General features: G+C 35.7%; 2 protein-coding genes across 4 annotated transcripts; both read left to right on the top strand.

Annotated features, from left to right (window-relative positions):
- The first annotated feature begins 8012 nt into the window (after window positions 1–8012).
- On the top strand, window positions 8013–9759 carry LOC25499730 (uncharacterized). 2 transcript variants are annotated; one of them, XM_013595148.3, is made up of 2 exons: window positions 8013–8389; window positions 9013–9759. In XM_013595148.3, the coding sequence occupies exons 1-2, from the start codon at window positions 8336–8338 to the stop codon at window positions 9643–9645; spliced, it is 687 nt and encodes a 228-aa protein (XP_013450602.1). In that variant the 5' UTR covers window positions 8013–8335; the 3' UTR covers window positions 9646–9759. The 2 variants fall into 2 exon arrangements, with proteins under 2 accessions (XP_013450602.1, XP_024626957.1); XM_024771189.2 differs by having other exon boundaries at window positions 8016–8389; window positions 8942–9759.
- Window positions 9760–9865: 106 nt separating this feature from the next.
- On the top strand, window positions 9866–13099 carry LOC25499729 (cytochrome b561 and DOMON domain-containing protein At3g61750). Of its 2 annotated transcripts, none has more exons than XM_039828194.1 (5): window positions 9866–10485; window positions 11094–11487; window positions 11614–11900; window positions 12373–12682; window positions 12772–13099. In XM_039828194.1, the coding sequence occupies exons 1-5, from the start codon at window positions 10267–10269 to the stop codon at window positions 12780–12782; spliced, it is 1221 nt and encodes a 406-aa protein (XP_039684128.1). In that variant the 5' UTR covers window positions 9866–10266; the 3' UTR covers window positions 12783–13099. The 2 variants fall into 2 exon arrangements, with proteins under 2 accessions (XP_039684128.1, XP_013450601.1); XM_013595147.3 differs by having other exon boundaries at window positions 11094–11499.
- Window positions 13100–17533: the final 4434 nt, after the last annotated feature.

Here is a 17533-nt window from a genome sequence, read left to right as displayed (position 1 = left end):
TTTGAAGTCCAGAAACTGATCGAAGACGATCTCATACCTTTCGAAGAATTTGGATCTGAATGTGCAAGTTAACCTGCTATCGGATTTTTGGACCTTGTGTTGACATGTGGAGTGTTTAGCTACAATTGGGCCTTTGCTGATGTTTATTTCTACTACTCTTTTGTTCAATTAATATGTTTGTTTGTGGCTTTATGTTTTTTTTTTTAAAAAATAAAAAATAAAAAAAAATAAAAAAAAATCCTTTCGTCCCACCCGAGACGGAAGTGAACTTGTTTAGGGCTTTTTGCTGTATCTATTTTCATCATTAATGAAAAGGTCGTCTTGGTCCCGACCTTCTTTTATTTTGTGCTTTTTCTGGGAAAATGGTAATACAAAAAAACCAAAAATTTCTTTTTCTTTAATCATTTCCACATATCTGCATAATCATAATATTTGTATCAATAATCAAATCATGCATTAATAAACCCATTGAACACTTAAACCCTGTACTCTCGCTCGACTTTGAGTTCCTTGTATATGAGGCTGAAGAAGAGGATGATGAAGAAACTTCCACTAAGATTTCTCTCCTACTAGGGCATCTTGGCCATAGAAGCAGCAAATATCAAGAAAGATTGTCCAAAAGTGGATTTTCATGTACAAAGACTGGCACGAGATGCTACCATTTGTCTTGCAAGGATATTGTACTTCAAGTGCACTCTTCAACATGGGCAACCCACCCTCCATCCCTCTGCATAAAACATAAACGCAGTGCCTCACATGGAGGTCAAAGTCCCGTCAACGGGAGTTCCAATGAAAGCTAAGCTTGATTGAATTTAAAAGTGTTACTGCCATATGGCGTGGACAGTTGTATCAAAAGCATGAAGCAAGTTTTCAACAAGAGAAGGCTCGTCCCCATGAATGTCAAGAGAGTGGCCTTGTGCTCAAAAGTTATACTATCTGATTTAACCAAGTTCCAGGGGCAATGAATGCCTAATACAAAGAATGAGGGTAAACTTGTATGTCCTGTGAATACCGATGCAGTCAAGAAATACTTTGTTAAAATGAAAAAGCTCGATAAGTCGCAAACCTGAAAAGGCGGCTTAGGCAAAAAAAAGAGCGTCTCGATGGACTGAAAACCCAAAAGGGCGGTCCATGCAAAAGTAAGAGACATATATAAAAAAAAATGAAATGATGATTATCCTGATAGGTTGAAACCCGCAAGGGCGATCTATGCAAAAGTTAAGGATCATGACAAAGTAACTGCATCTGGTCGGACATGATTCATATGGGGCATTTCAGCCGTCAAGAGACCTCCGACTCATGGCAAGGTAACTGCATCAAATCAGATATGATTCATCTGGGGCATCTTAGTTGTTAAAGGGCTTCCGTTCTGAAGCGTCTGCAAATCAAATACTCAGAACAGTGAAATTCAAAGTTGGTAGAGGAAACAGTGGTTATTGTGTTCAATGTACCTTTTCCATTTAATTACCATTTTCCAAACTTTTAAAATCCGTGGAACCACGCCTTTGGCAGGCCACCACTCCATTTACATTAACTTGAGCTTGTGCCTATTTATTTGAAATTCTCATTTATTCTGTTTGCAAACTTTTCTTCTATTTTTGATGTTAATACCTAAAGCAAAAAAAAATAAAAAAAATCTTTTAAAAAAAAAAAAAAACAACTTTTATCATGTCTTCTGAAAAGCATAAACAACAGGTACATCTTCTTTGAACTTATGAGCAGGTGAAACATACATCAACTTCCGTCTCAAGGACAGTTAAGCTCTGCAAGGTTGGCATGACCAAAAGCTGAGAGATGACCTCTGTCAAAAAAAAAAAAAAAAAAAAAAAAAAAAAAAAAACTCATTAAGTCGAAAACCCGAAAGGGCGGCTTAAGCCAAAAATGAGCGTCCCGGTGGACTGAAAACCCGAAAGGGCGGTCCAGGCAAAAATTAGGGGCATACAAACAAAAAGAATATATTCCCGGTGGATTGAAAACCCGAAAGGGCGGTCCAGACAAAAGTTAGGGATTCAAAAAATATAAAAGAAAAAAAAAAAAAACAAAGACAGAGACATCACAGTGCAAGAGGGTCAAATGGAAGAATGCACTCGGTATTGGTTTACAAATGGCAACTTCTGCCTATGGTTTGATGTATGGCGACTTCTGCCAAAACATGGGTTGGTACCTCTCTTGTGGGTTGATTAATGGCAACTTCTGCTTGTGGTTTGATTATGCGCCATTCTCCCTTCAAGTGGTTTGATTATGGGGCATTCTCCTTTCAGTGGTCTGATTAATGGTTTGTTTCCCCTACCAGTGGTTTGATATCGTGCTTTACCCCAACATTAAGTTGATTCATCTCCAGTGATATTATTTCCAATGAAGATTGCTGAGTGTTTGTACTGCGATGTCGTTCAACCTCCTATCTTACCTATCCAGTCTTGTTTGTCAGTTTCACCTGTTATATACAGTCATACGGTCCTACAAGTTTCATGCGTATATTCATACATTCATTCATATACATATACATGCATATAACATTCATGCACATCTAACATGCATGCAAATATCATTTATAAATGAATTGCATTACCATCCAGTGTCTTATTTCAATGGTATCTCATTAAAAGTGTCATCGCTAGTGTGGCTGATCCAGAGATGTCGCCAATCCACAAATATTTCAAATGGCACGTTCTCCATCGAACAGTTTGAAAATACAGAAGTATGTGTCAACAGTTGGTCCGAAACTAGCAGGTTCAACGAAGGAGCAGTAGTCATTGAAAAAAAAAAAAAAAAAAATATATATATATATATATATATATACCTCCCCGGTGGATCCAAAATCCGAAAGGACGATCCAGGCAAAAGTTAGGGATTTCAAAAATATATACAAAAAGCAATGACTATTCAGACAAGACAATACGGTGTTGCATTGGTGAAATGGCGACTTCTTCCCCGGTTTGTGAGGACTTACCCCAGCAGTATGTTTAAGGGCTGTACCCCAACAATGGTTGATTCATTCCCCGTGGCTTTATCCCCAATGAAGGTTTCGAGTGTTCGTCCAGTGATGTCGGGCCGTTCTCCTTGTAGACCTGCCCAGTCCTGCCTCAACAATCTTACCATTATGCCGTCATATAAGTCTCATACATACTCATTCATTCATGCATACATAGCACGCATATAAATATCATTCATACATAGTTGCGTTTTTACCCAATGACTTATTTCAATATCCTTAGATATCACCCCCAGTGTGTCTAACTCCAAAATATCATCAAATCAAACATGTGGCAGGTCTCACCAGTAATCAGTCTATACAATTCCCCTTTGTCTTTAGACAAATTCCTTGTTCCCTTCAACTTTATCTTTATCAAGTCACTCCCCTGATACCAAGCTTTACATTGTCTTTACTTTCACCGGAGGCTTTGCTTTTAGCAAATGCTAATGGTATGTCTTGCCTTTATTTTTTTATTTTTTTTTTTTTTTTTTTTTACCGTGTGTGCGCTATCCCACAATGTTAGCAAACCCTGTCGGTCCATCATGTCTTTACTTTCGCCACTCGTCGGCTAATCATGTCTTTACTTTCGCCACTCGTCGGCTAATCATGTCTTTACTTTCGCCACTTGTCGGCTGAATCATGTCTTTACTTTCGCCACTCGTCGGCCAATCATGTCTTTACTTTCGCCACTCGTCGGCCAATCATGTCTTTACTTTTGCCACTCGTCGGCAAATCATGTCTTTACTTCCGCCACTCGTCGGCTAATCATGTCTTTACTGTTGCCACTTGTCGGCTAATCATATCCTTATCTTATCTTGAAGCAACGTTAATAAACATCATCGTTCATGCTCTAGTTGTTTCAAGCTATCTCACGGCGACTTTAAGCATTATTTATCAGTTCTTTCCCCAGTGATGCCTATCCAATTGAACCCCAGTCAGTCTTTATGCATTATCTTTACATTCATACTTGCATCATGTTCAGTCATATCATCACATTCATCAGCATCACATCCCTGGCATTTCAAACGGTCCAAAATTGGCGTTTTTTATATATTTAAGTCTCCTCGACCCTTTGGTTTAAAAGTTTCCCTTTTAAAACCTTCGTGACGAAGAAACTTAAATAGGGGCATCTGTCATACCCCAAATTTGGACCATTTGAAATCTTGTTTGTCCACATTTTTTTTAATAGTTCAGATTCTCTTTTATTCGTTTTTTACCTTTTAAAACTTGTGTTTTTCGTCATTAATCATTTAAAAAAAAAAAAACTTTCATCTTGCATTTAAGTCCTCGCTTGCATTTTCTACAACATTTAAAATCACTCCATTTGCATTTTTATAAACGCATTTTATAATCCTTTTAGTCATAACAGGCAAGTCATTTTAAAATGGCTAATTGTATGTTAAAAGGCGTATTTTATTAATCATTTCAACCGAAATTTCGGCAGGGAGGATACTTTGAAGTACCTCATGTCAGATTTCGAAGGGACTTTTTATTTTCTTTTTTTAGGTTAGTTTGTTTATTATTATTTTTATTTTATTTTTTTAGAAAAAAAAAAAACAAAGAAGTGAAAGTCACGTGAGTGACTTCCTCCCTTTTCTTTTCTTTTCTTTTTTTATTTTTATTTATTTATTTTATGCATTTTGTTTTTATCTTATTTATTTATTTATTTATTTGTTAAAATCTTTTTCTCAAAAGTCTCAGCTGCAGGGGTATTTTGGTCATTGATTTGTACCAGAGCCAACCCTAGTTTGTCACTATAAAAACACTGTCAATCATTGGGAAATGGGTCAGCCAGAAATCACTGTTCACGTCAGAAAAATCAGCAGCAATTCACAAACACTCATTTTCTACTTTTCCAACCCTTTTTCAGATCAAACACTAAAAATTACAAAGAAATAACATGAACATATGAAGAAAGTTCATAGATTCAAAAATCCAGCAACACAAAACTAAAACAAAAAAAACCTCAAATCAATCCATACACACAAATCATCATCCAAACAGATCTGAAACAAAGAGAAACGAACCGGAGCAGAAAACCAGAACCGAACCGGAACAAGAAAAGCTTGCGCCGAACCGGAACAAAAAAACCTGCGCCGAACCGGAAAAGGGAGGAACAACCGAACCGTAGCAAGGGAAAACAAGAGAACCGGACCGGAAAAGCTAGGAAAGAAGGAGACCGGAAAAAGAGGTAAAACTTCCACACTTTCATTTGTAGATCTAGGATTTTTGGTGTATGTTTTCGAAATTTTGAGTTTGGATTCGGGTAGAGGAAGGGAAAAGGAGTGTTTTGATGTAAAAAAAATTCGAAAAAAGCAAAAAAAAAACTCCGGCGCGGCGGCGCTCCGGCCGACCACCGCGCCGGAGCAGCTCCGGCCGCCCCTCTTCATCTTCTCCGGCGCGCGTGTTCTTGAGGTAGGGGAGAGCTTCTCTCTCTAAGTTTAACTTAGAGAGAGAAGTGTTTTAGTTTTATGGTTTTTTTTTGTTAAACTTGCTTTTATACTAATTTCTTTCTGCCGGATCACACGCGCGCGTACTCATAACCATACAATGCTCCATCGCGTTAGTAGCCATCAGATCTGGATCGTTCCATGATCTGACGGCCACTGTTTGATCTGTTTTAAATTCTGTATGTGTTCTGCTGTGTGGACTATGGTATGCTTTCTGTTTGAACCGTCAGATCGTTGATCTGACGGTCGCTGTGCTTTCTTTTGTTACCTTCTCTATTTTTGTGTTTTTTTTTTTTAACCCTTGGATCTTTGATCCAATGGCTGTGACGAGATTTTGGGATTCAGATCTGGACCTCTGGATTCATCCAATGGTCCAGAATTAATCCTGCTGAGCCAATGTTTTATTATTTTTTATTTCAATTATCTTTATTTTTTAAATACTGTTTTTACACTTTTTAACATTTTTGTGTTTAGAAAAATTCCAAAAAATATTTTTTCTCACTATTTTAATTTTTCTCTAATTTTAAAGATCCTTTCTATTTGTTTTCTTTTTATGTTTTTTTCTTATTTATTTCTTATATGATGACCTTAATTTTTATTTGTCTTAATTCTTGCTTATTATTTCTTATGTCTCATTCACCATAATATTTCTTGTGATTACTAACCATTTAATTTTTGTCTTAAATCATAGCATGCATATTTAATTTTCTCATCATTTTATTTTGTCATTGACTTAGTATGTATAAATAGGGAATTGATGTAATTTTATTTCTTGCATTTTATTTTGGCATAAAGGCCTTAGGTTTGTATTTAGGAATTGATGTAATAATGTAGGTAACACGAGCACCGACACATGCACCGACGCTACCACATTTTATTTACCGCTTTCCGTTAGTTTTTACGACGTTACGTTAGTTTTCACCGTTAGTTTAGAAAAATCATTTTTCTCAAAAAGTCAAATACGCAAAACTTCAAAAAATCATTTTCTTAATAACTTTTTTTCCTTTATTTTCTTAATCAAATTCTCAATCAATTTTAATTCAACTTCAATCATTTTCAAAATTTAAAATCAATCAACCTCACTTGTTTTCTTTATCTTATGCCTTGAGGCCTCTTCCTCTTCTTAAAACCCATTTTCGAAAAATCTTAAAATCAACCTAACCCACCAAAGAAATTTTTGAGTGGAACTACGTCGGTTTTGATCCCTTTCCTAAAAAGGGTACGTAGGCAGAGGACTTGTCCTTCCAAATCAAATAAAAATAACCAAAAACATACTTCTTCTCCCTCCATTCTTTCACTTAGATTTTTAGGTATTAATTTTTCAAGTAACCAAATGAATTTAGCACAAGATAACTTAGGTAAGCGGTTCCTTCGGAGTACCGAAGTCGTTTAGGGTGCTTAACACCTTCCCTATTCGAAACCAACCCCCGAATCCAAAGTCTCGATAAGGGTTTTTACTCATTTTTTCCCTTCCCACGAATAAAAATTGAGAGTTCAAAGATTGACGATTCAAATCAATTAATGGTTTGACATCCGAAAATCGCGAACACAAATATAATTGCGACTGACAAGTGGATTTTCAAAATAAGTATGTACATTCTCCTTGCCTTTCAAATCCGAGCAAAAATATGTAAAGTTCGTTGAATTTCATCTAGTATCGAGCGAGATCCGATTACATACGTTTATCTCTTTCTCTAGATCTAACATGAAATGAAGGAAAATATGAATTTCCTATACTGTCCCCTGTAATATTCATACCATTAAAATGTGTATGAAATTATTATAAGAATCACTTATATCTTTTTAACTTATAATAGGTAAATAATGTACCTAATCTGCAAAAAAACAGGTCATTTAAGCTTTAAAAAAAAAAAATTGAAGTCTCTCACTGTAGGAGACCTATTGAAGTCTCCCACCTTAAACGGCACCGAAAATTATATCAAATCGAGTTTTTTCAGTTCATTTTTAGAATTGTTAATAATGGTTCAGTTCGATAAACGGTTCGGTTCGTTTTTTATTTTTTTTCTCTCTCCACCCAACATGCTAGAATGAACTTACACCAAGAAAAGGGAAACTTATAATACAACTTCGGAGAGAAAAATATTGAACAATGAAGTAAAATAATTAATATTAGTGTGAGCGAAAGTGAGAGAGTTAGGAAATTTAATGGTGTTAAGTTAGAATGGAGGTGATTGTCAATTTGATAATAATAAGAGAGAGAGGGGTTAGTTTGGTCAAAAAATAAGAGGGAGGTTAGTGTCTAGTTTAAAGAGAAATGCTAACAACAAACAATTTAATACACGCACACTTTTTTTGATTTGTTAAAATTCACATGAAATCCACTAAATTTACGTGGGATCCACATGATTTGGTGGGAGTCAGAAACCAAATAATATTTAAATTTAGGGGTAAACCAAATCTCTCTTAAGTGAGAGAGGATAAACACCATTTAACTTATTATATAATAGAAATAAAAAATAGGCACATCTTGTGCTTTATTGACTGCTTTGTGGTTATAATATTTTATTTTGGCTTGTTAAAAAAAAAAATAGAAATAAAAAAAAGTGATAACTACATTAGCATATTTTATTTAGGTGTAAAAGTAGGAGAGTGAGATCTCAAACGTGAATCATGCATTTTTGGAAATGCCACAAATTTAGCATTTGATAATAATGATAATGAAACAGAATTCCTCCATCTTTGTCCATTCCGTGTCCTTGACTACGCTTTTTGTACATTTCTTTTCATGAAAGAAACAAATTAAAAACGTTACTAATAAGTTTCAGTTCCACAGCTAGTAATAACAACAATATTTTTTCATTCACTTTCGAAATTCAGGAACAAAACAAAACTCTCAAGTTATATTATTTTTTGTGGTGTATTCAATTCATGATCTTGATTATCTTTTGTGATGGAATGGTCTGCAACATGTGCTGCAAGGGCTTACCTTGATACCCTTAGACTGGTATGTACATATACATTCAACAATCGCTTAATATTTTCTGCTTATTCCAATTATCATCCATGTGTTCTTTTAGATCTGTTATATGCTCTTTCTTTGAGATTTTCAATACATGAATCAAGGATGTGTTTGTTTTGATCCACTTATTTTAGATTATTTACGTGACATAAGCGCTTGCAAGACCCTTTGAGAGGGTTTTTGGAAACAACTTATGACATGTTGATAAACTATTTTCAGCTTACTCCAAATTTACGGGTTAATTAAGTTTTTTGTCTAAAAAAATATAGCCAATTTTGATTTTAGGGACAAAAATGAGTATGACCATTAGCTAGGAAATTTTTTGGTAGGACACATCCCCTTTTATTTTTAGGGATTAAAATTAGCTATATATTTTGAAGGACGAAAAACTTATTTAACCCTTTATTCCAACTATTGTTGTAGAAATAGTTTATACATAAAACTTATATGATAAGTGCTTAATCAAGTTGTTTATCCAAACATGATCTCAATGTATAAGGTATGTTGTTTGATTGTATGATAGTTGAAGATATGTAGGTGAAAGAGATGGCTGCATATTTTGAGACAAAAAAAGTTAGCTAGCTCATCTAATTTTTTGCTGTTAGCAGTGTAATAATGTTGGCAGTTTGAGAGTGCAAGAGTTGGGAAGTAATGAATTTGTATCAGCATTAGCAGCAGGAATGAAAGCAAAACTTATAGTGGAAGTAACATCATCTCCTGCATCTTCATCAACGATTGCCCTTGCCGCTGCCGCGCGACAAACCGGAGGCAAAGTTGTGTGTATTCTTCCTGAGCCAGTCCTGGATGAGTCCAAAAAAGCAATCAACAACTCAGGGCTTAATGACCAAGTAGAATTTAAAACTGAAGATCCATCAAAGTTATTGCCGCGCTACAAAAACATTGATTTCTCCCTTGTTGATTGCAAAGATGAAAGCTATGCAATGTTGCTTAATTTGATAGATGTTAATCCTGTTAGATCTGTTGTTGTTGCAAATAACTTGGTTGGTGATAGAAAAGGGTTGGAAGGAATAAGGAGAAAAGATGAGAAACTAGCAGTAAGATCTGTGAAACATTCTATAGGAAAAGGTATGGAAGTAACTATGATTAGCAAGAATGATGAAACTGATCATAAGAGACATCATCATGCAAGAAAAAGGAACAAGAGCAAGTGGGTTGCCAAGTTTGATGAGAAGAGTGGTGAGGAACACATATTCAGATTATCTCAGCTGGACTTGTTATAGAATTAGCATTTTAGCTTCTAAATACTGTTACTTCAGTGGGAATCTATACCCAGATACAAAAGTTCTGCCATCATCTAAACTCTTTAATTTACAATTCTATCCTTCTTTACCTAATCAAATAATTGAATTTAGTCCTAATTTTAAATTTGAAATTTGATGTAGTCCTAATTAAGTTAAGTTTTAAATCAAATCTAATTCAAGTCAAGAACAGTTCTATCAATCAACATGAAATATGGTTAGTTTCAAGTTGCTTGCTCCACTCCTTGGCTGCTGGCCACTCAGATGTCTATGACATTTTAAACATTTCTTAGTTTTAACGTTTGAATAGTTTTGATTGGAGTATGAATCAGTTCTGCCAGGAAAATGTTCCAATAAAAAAAGATGAAAAATGTAGTTGGATTTGGAGTTCTCAACAATAGAAATATAAAATGATGATGATTACCTCCTAGTACCAACCATTACACCAACCAACAACCACCAAATTCCAAACTTGAAATGCAAGAGACTAATACCTCTCAACTGTCTTGTTGTTAGGCTTTCATATTCGCATTTCCTCTCTTATTCTTGAGTTTTGTAACCACCATTGTTCCTATCCTTGGATCACAGTGATCTAGTCTATGAATGGCAAAGCTAAGATCTTTGGTTCAGATATGGCCATCTTTTGTTAGGATATGCATGCTGAATCTCATCTTCAACTTCAAGACCATTGCATTAGGAGATGACACAGCATCGTCCGAAAGTACATGCAAGAATACAAATTTTCAAATTTTCCTTCCTCCACCTTATCAGAATATATCATCTCCAATATGCAAACCCGTTTGGCATACATATGAATTGAGGGTAAGTTCGAGTTGAATTAGAATTCTAATTCTTCATTGTTGGTTTTATTTATTCCTTTTCACTTATTATGATTTGATTGTTGTTTAGAATGGACTCACTTTTTGGTTTTTTGATCTAGTTCTTCAAATGAATGATTAGTGTCACATGCACATCAGAATTCATAAGTTTGTTGAAATAACAACTTTTGGTTTTTTTATTCTACTTAGGAAAATTCAAATTGTCTTTTATAACTTTGTTATTGGTAAAAAAGTATCCATGAGCTTTACTGATAACTAATCTCCCGACTTCCGTAGAGAATCTGGTTGGCCACCCTTAGTGAAATCATGCATCCCAACCACATTTTTTCCATTCATGAGGTTTGGAGACCCGAAGCCTTGCTCTAGGATCCGAGTCCAATTCCAATAAGATCAAAATAATGTTGGTAGACAAAATCATTTATGTTAGATTATTATTTTTACATGATTTTAGAATTTTGATGTTCTATGGGTTCTATATCTTAGACAACTGCTCCTATTCTAAAATCTTTACAGAAATTAAAGATTTATTATTATTTGAATGTCATGAGGTGTTCCTTTGCATCTAATAATGTCGTGAGGTTTTTATTGCAGTACACAAAAAATGGTGATACCACAACAATCATATTATCTGCACCCTACACAGTTGGGTGGGTGGGGATTGGATTTTCTAGAGATGGAAAGATGGTTGGTTCAAGTGCAATGGTGGGATGGATTAATAAACATGGTCATGCAAAAATCAAGCAGTATTATCTAAGGGGTAACAAATCATCAGAAGTCATTGCAAACAAAGGTGAACTGCCTCTAAATAATGTGCCAGCTGCTGTGGCAACAAATGGGGCTGAAATTTATTTGGCATTTCAGCTTCAAACAACAATTCCATTTGGGAAGCAACCAATTTTGTTGGCTTTTAGTACTAAGCATCCACATGAACACCACCTGTCAAAGCATGATGACAAAACAACAATTATATTTGATTTTTCTTCAGGTGCAAAATCAGGTAGCTTTTTATTTGAGGGTCTTATAATTGAATTAGCCATTATTTTGATTTAAAATTTTGATATAGATACATTTTTCTTATGACATGATGACTTGGCAATTATTCCTTTTGCAGGTTCTATGGATCCAGCATCCAATAGTTTGATTCAAATGAGAAAGAATCATGGAATAATTGGTATAATAGGGTGGGGCTTAATCCTACCAGTAGGTGCAATTGTTGCTAGGTACTTCAAACATAAGGAACCCCTTTGGTTCTATCTACATTCAATCATTCAATTTGTTGGATTTGCATTTGGACTTGCTACTGTCCTTCTTGGATTACAACTCTACTCCCAAATGCATGTCCACATACCAGCTCACAGAGGAATTGGCATTTTTGTCCTTGTGCTAAGCATTCTTCAGGTATGCCATTGACTCAATGTTATAATATATAACAATAATACTTGCAAATAACAAAGTTTAGTTCTCACTTATCATACTGTCAAGTACAATTTTAACTGGTTAACGCTTAAAAGCTGTGAGATTAATCACACAAGTGTGTTATTTGCACCACTAAAATTAAACTACTTTTGCGACAACAATCTAAACTCATTAACCATTAATGTAACTTCACTGACCACAAATTTTGACGTGATTTACCACAACTTTCGCGTGTTCAAATCTACATGCAATTGGACACTTGAAAATTATGATTAACGACATTCGAATTCGTGATTAATGAAGTTATATTGGTGGTTGAGTTTCAATTGTTGGTATATCCATTAACTCTACCGCATTAAACACTTAGAATGTTTTTGCAAGAATTGTTTAAATTTGGTTGTTTGAAACTCATTTATGCACAACTTAAACTGACTTGAAAACCATGTGTGTTCAGATATTGGCATTCTTCTTGAGACCAAATAGGGATTCCAAGTTTCGCAAAATGTGGAATTTGTACCACAGTTGGTTTGGAAGGATGGCACTATTCTTTGCAGCCTTGAACATAGTATTGGGAATGCAAGCTGCAGGAGCAACGAATGCTTGGAAGACAAGCTATGGATTCCTTGCTGGTATTATAATTGTTGTAGTTATCGTTCTCGAAATATTGGCATATTTAAAAAGGTCAGAGAAACGTTCTCTTCCTCCAAATTTCCAAATGGACCCTCTTGGAGAAGAAATCTTTCCAAGAAATAATCAAACAAAAGGTACATTCTTTCCTTTGCTTTATACAACTTTCTTTGTTTAAGTTGTTTTGTGTAACATTGTATCTAATAACACCATCTTGATGATGCAGGGCCAGGGTGAATGTGTTGGATCCTAGTTTTGTACTTGTATAAAAACTCATCCTTATGGAATGATGTAGATATATATAGCTACCTAGAAGTTTGCCAAGAAGGACAATCCTAACTTTGGCTTCCTCGCATGAACTTGAGATTGAACTTTTTTTTTTGTTTTCTTCTGCTGCTTGATCGGATGAAATGTCTTTTTCTTTCTTTCTTTTTTTTTTTTTTTTTGCATTTTTTTTTGTTTTGTTTTCTGTACAAAAAAAATGTTTTTGAAATTTAAGAATCAGATTGGTGAGTGATCATGTTTAATCAAAAGTGCATATTCATGGTTTCTTAGCACATGTGTTATTCTCTGAAGCATGAGGATTGGGTCTAATAGAAGAGGCCAAATTTCTACAAAATGTAGGATTAAGATTTAAATCCAGTTAAAGAGGTGCCACCATTTATAGTCTTCGATTATTTTGAGAGTATAAGTCTCTACGGTTGCACGCGGATGATACTTTTGATTTTAAATAATTTTTTTAAGTCCAATTGTGTTTTAAATAAAATTATATCTCTGGTGAATGAAACTTATAAATCTAGATATAGTTTATTATAGATCATTATGGTGTAATTTGATCAAAGTAACCGATCCTTCTTAATGTGTAAAACTTATAAATAAATAAAAATTGTAATAAAGATGCAATCAGTTATATTAGTTGGAAAAAAGTAATATTCATTTAAAATGTATGTTACGTCAATAACCTTTAAATTTACCAAAACCTTCAAGTTCAAATGTGTTGTGAATTCGGATTCAAAATCACACCAATACCAACTATAATGTGCGGAGTAAAGGAAAGTAGTAACCAATATCAAAGTGAACACAAGCAATAATCAACAATAACAACGCCTAGATCTAATATAGGAATCAAAATGAAAAGCACAAAACCACAAGCAAAAGATAAAGGGAGAGAAGAGGAACAAACACATCAAAGATTGTTTACCAAGTTTGGCCAACTTGACCTAATCTGGGGGAGAGATTGATCTCTCCAATCCACTATCAATGAGTTCTTTCAAAGAGATACAAATGGGTTACAAGAAATTAGCTTCAACAAGTTCACAAAGAACAACCCTAATTTTACCCATTTTCCAAATCTCACCAATGAACAAGACAGTCAATGATTTTCACTCACCCAAAGTGTTTACAATGTTTCCCAACCCAAGAGAACTCTAATCAAAGACCCTCAACCCTAAAGTTACCTCCTTTGATTTATCAAGTTTCTCTCTCTTCAACCTCTTCTTCAAAATCTGCACAAGAACACTTAAATAGTACCCTGCAACTATCAAAATCATGTCACGTTTTGCCAAATCGTGACACGGTTGGTGCGTACGACCCAAGGTACGACCAACCTAATCTTGAAAGCGTGCCCAACAAGCCGAAAATCGTGTCACGATTGGACACCCTGCAAAACAGCTCACGACATTGCGAATTCGTGACACGGTTGCCAAATCGTGTCACGATTCTTCACTTTCTCCAAACTCAATTTTGAAGGCATACACAACATTCTCCACCTTGACTTCAAATTGATGATGATGCCACTTTAACCATCAACCACCAATTCCCTTTTCTTTTCCCTTGCATCCAACTACACCAAGTAGCTCCACAGGTCTACACCAAACCCTCTTCAACCACGGAACGTCTCCCGCTTCTTTGAAGATCACCTTGCATCCAATCACCCTTGGTCTTTTAGGTAATCACACAAGCCACATCATACATTCTTCAAACCTCGGAATGCCTTCCGTCCTCATGAAGAATTTACATGCTCACAACTAGAGCATAAACACCCAAGGCCTCCATAGTTGTACCATTCCCGGTGTCATCTACTCCACCTCAAGTTGAGCTTTCTCTACCTCAACTTCCAAATGCGTACACACACTATGCCTTCACCTTGCAACTCCACCTCAAAGGTTGATCACAAGTATTATTCACAGTGCCTCTCCAGGCTAACCATGAGTATTCTTCCCACCGCCTCTCCAGACTGATGTTGAGTGTTTAACGTCTCTCCAGACGACCACCACTCCACAAGGCATCAATACTAAGGTGAGAAACCTCACCTTCATCATCCTGCCAACAACTCACCACCAAAGCACCCGCATCCTCATACTCCTCGGACACAACTAGCGCGGAGTTCTCATTGTCCTCCGGACAATCCCTCTTGAAGTGACCAAACTTGTGACACTTAAAGCACTTATACTTATCCTTGTTACCGCTCTTTGAGCTTCCTCGGTTGCCTTTACCTCCACCATTTCCTCTTGAAACACTAAGGCCTTCACTGTTTTCATCCGCTCTCAAGTCCTTGGACTTGGTCAACTCCTTGGTTCTTAAAGCCGCTTGAACTTCTTCCAAGGTGACAGTGCCTTCTTTGCCATAGAGCATGGTATCCTTGAAGGATTCAAATGATCTCGGTAGAGCACACGACAAGAGTACAGCCTTTTCTTCGTCCTCAAGTTTCACCTCAATGTTCTCCAAATCATTAAGGATTTTGTTGAACTCCGTTAAATGCTCCATCACGGTCTTTGACTCCACCATCTTGAATGAGTAGAGTTGTTGCTTAAGGAATTGCCTATGAGCCAAAGATTTTGTAATATACAATGACTCCAACTTTGACCACATCGACGCCGCAGTAGGTTCCTTCGCGACATCCCTCAATACTTTGTCACCGAGGCACAAGACAATGACACTCCTAGCCTTGTGTCATGGTGACCGGTAACGCACCTTCACCCTTCAAAGTTTTCTCACACTTTTGTTGTATCAACACCGCTTGCATCTTCACCTTCCATAACCCAAAATCATTACTTCCGGTGAACTTCTCAATATCCCACTTTGAACCCATGGCACTCACTAAACCAATTCACTTCTATGCCCCACGGTGGGCGCCAATCGTTGTGAATTCGGACTCAAAATCACACCAATACCAACTATGATGTGTGGAGCAAAGGAAAGTAGTAACCAATATCAAAGTGAACATGAGCAATAATCAACAATAACAACACCTAGATCTAATCTAGGAATCAAAGTGAAAAGCACAAAACCACAAGCAAAAGATAAAGGGCGAGAAGAGAGGAACAAACACACCAAAGATTGTTTACCCAGTTCGGTCCAACTTGACCTAATCTGGGGGAGAGATTGATCTCTCCAATCCACTATGAATGAGTTATTGCAAAGAGATACAAATGGGTTACAAGAAATTAGCTTCAACAAGTTTTCAAAGAACAACCCTAATTTCTACCCATTTTCCCAATCTCACCAATGAACAAGACACTAAACGATTTTCACTCACCCAAGGTGTTTACAATGTTTCCCAACCCAAGAGAACTCTAATCAAAGACCATCAACCCTAAAGTTACCTCCTTTGATTTCCCAAGTTTCTCTATCTTCAATCTCTTCTTCAAAATCTGCACAAGAACACTTAAATAGTACCCTGCAACTGTCAAAATCATGTCACGTTTTGCCAAATCGTGACACGATTGGTGCGTACAACCCAAGGTATGACCAACCTTATCCTGGAAGCATGCCCAGCAAGCCAAAAACCGTGTCACGTTTTCCCTAAATCGTGTCACGGTTGAACACCCTGCAAAACAGCTCACGACATTGCGAAATCATGACACGGTTGCCAAAACGTGTCACGTTCTTCACTTTCTCCAAACTCAATTTTGAAGGCATACACAACAAAATGGTTAGTTTATTTGGTACCAAGTATCCTCTATTAGCGAAAGACACACACCAATATGTCCGTCTATTTAATAAATGGAACCCATGAATTAATTGTTCCTTATCATGGAAAAGAAATGGTTTGGGCATAGGCTTTCCCGTGAATTCATTTGAAAGAAAAAAGTGATTATAAAAATTTACGGAAAAAAAAAACCAATTAGAGTAAAATTCATAGGAAGAATTTTTTTATATGAAGATATGAAAGGAAAGAAGTGGACTAAAAAAAAATGATTTAAAGAGTTCCAAAGAAAAACAAATGAAAGGAAACACTTGTTTTTTATTTTGTGTGTAGAAGAATCATTATTGTAATTAAGAGTACTAAATGCAGTGTTTTCCTATTTTAATTAAGTTGATTATCTTTTTATTTTAATTGAAGTAAATTAAATGAGACTCATTAATTTTAGGATCTTGTTAATAAGTGCTCTAAGTGCATTGTTTAAGGAACCCATAAAAAGAAATTATGCTTTGAAAATATAAGTCAAACACTTGTTGAAGTTATAACCGTACAATTTCCAATGCAAAAGTTGCTACTTTTAGATGCTTAAACAATACCCTTAAGCCACTTGTTAGCATTTTCCTTAATATTATTGTTCTTTAACCCATGCCCCGGGCACATGTTAGCAGTACCCTATAAAAAATGATTGTTCATGTAGTGATGTTACTATTTTAATGTGATTTAACTTTCTTTAATTATTAATTTAAATTTTTATTGCATCGATGATGCTGCTACAATAATGATTTCAATGCATTGAATACATAACTTTTCATTAAAAACTTATCATTTAAAGTGCTTAAAGACTCGGGACACTCGTTAACATTTTCCCCTCAAAATATGAGTTAAGGATAATTTAGTCAACTTTAGGTCTTTGAGAGCGGGTGTAGCTTGGAATGATGGGGTGAAACTAGAAATTTTGAAATGAAAATGCGAATTGGCGCTTTCGCCGAAAATATTTCCCTCGCAAATTTCTTCAATTTTAAGAATTTCAGCTTCTCCCTCCTTTTCTTTTCTTTTCTAACAC

This window comes from Medicago truncatula, chromosome 7 (assembly GCF_003473485.1).
Source record: "Medicago truncatula cultivar Jemalong A17 chromosome 7, MtrunA17r5.0-ANR, whole genome shotgun sequence".
Classification (NCBI taxonomy): domain Eukaryota; kingdom Viridiplantae; phylum Streptophyta; class Magnoliopsida; order Fabales; family Fabaceae; genus Medicago; species Medicago truncatula.
This window is presented reverse-complemented; position numbering and strand designations above follow the sequence as displayed.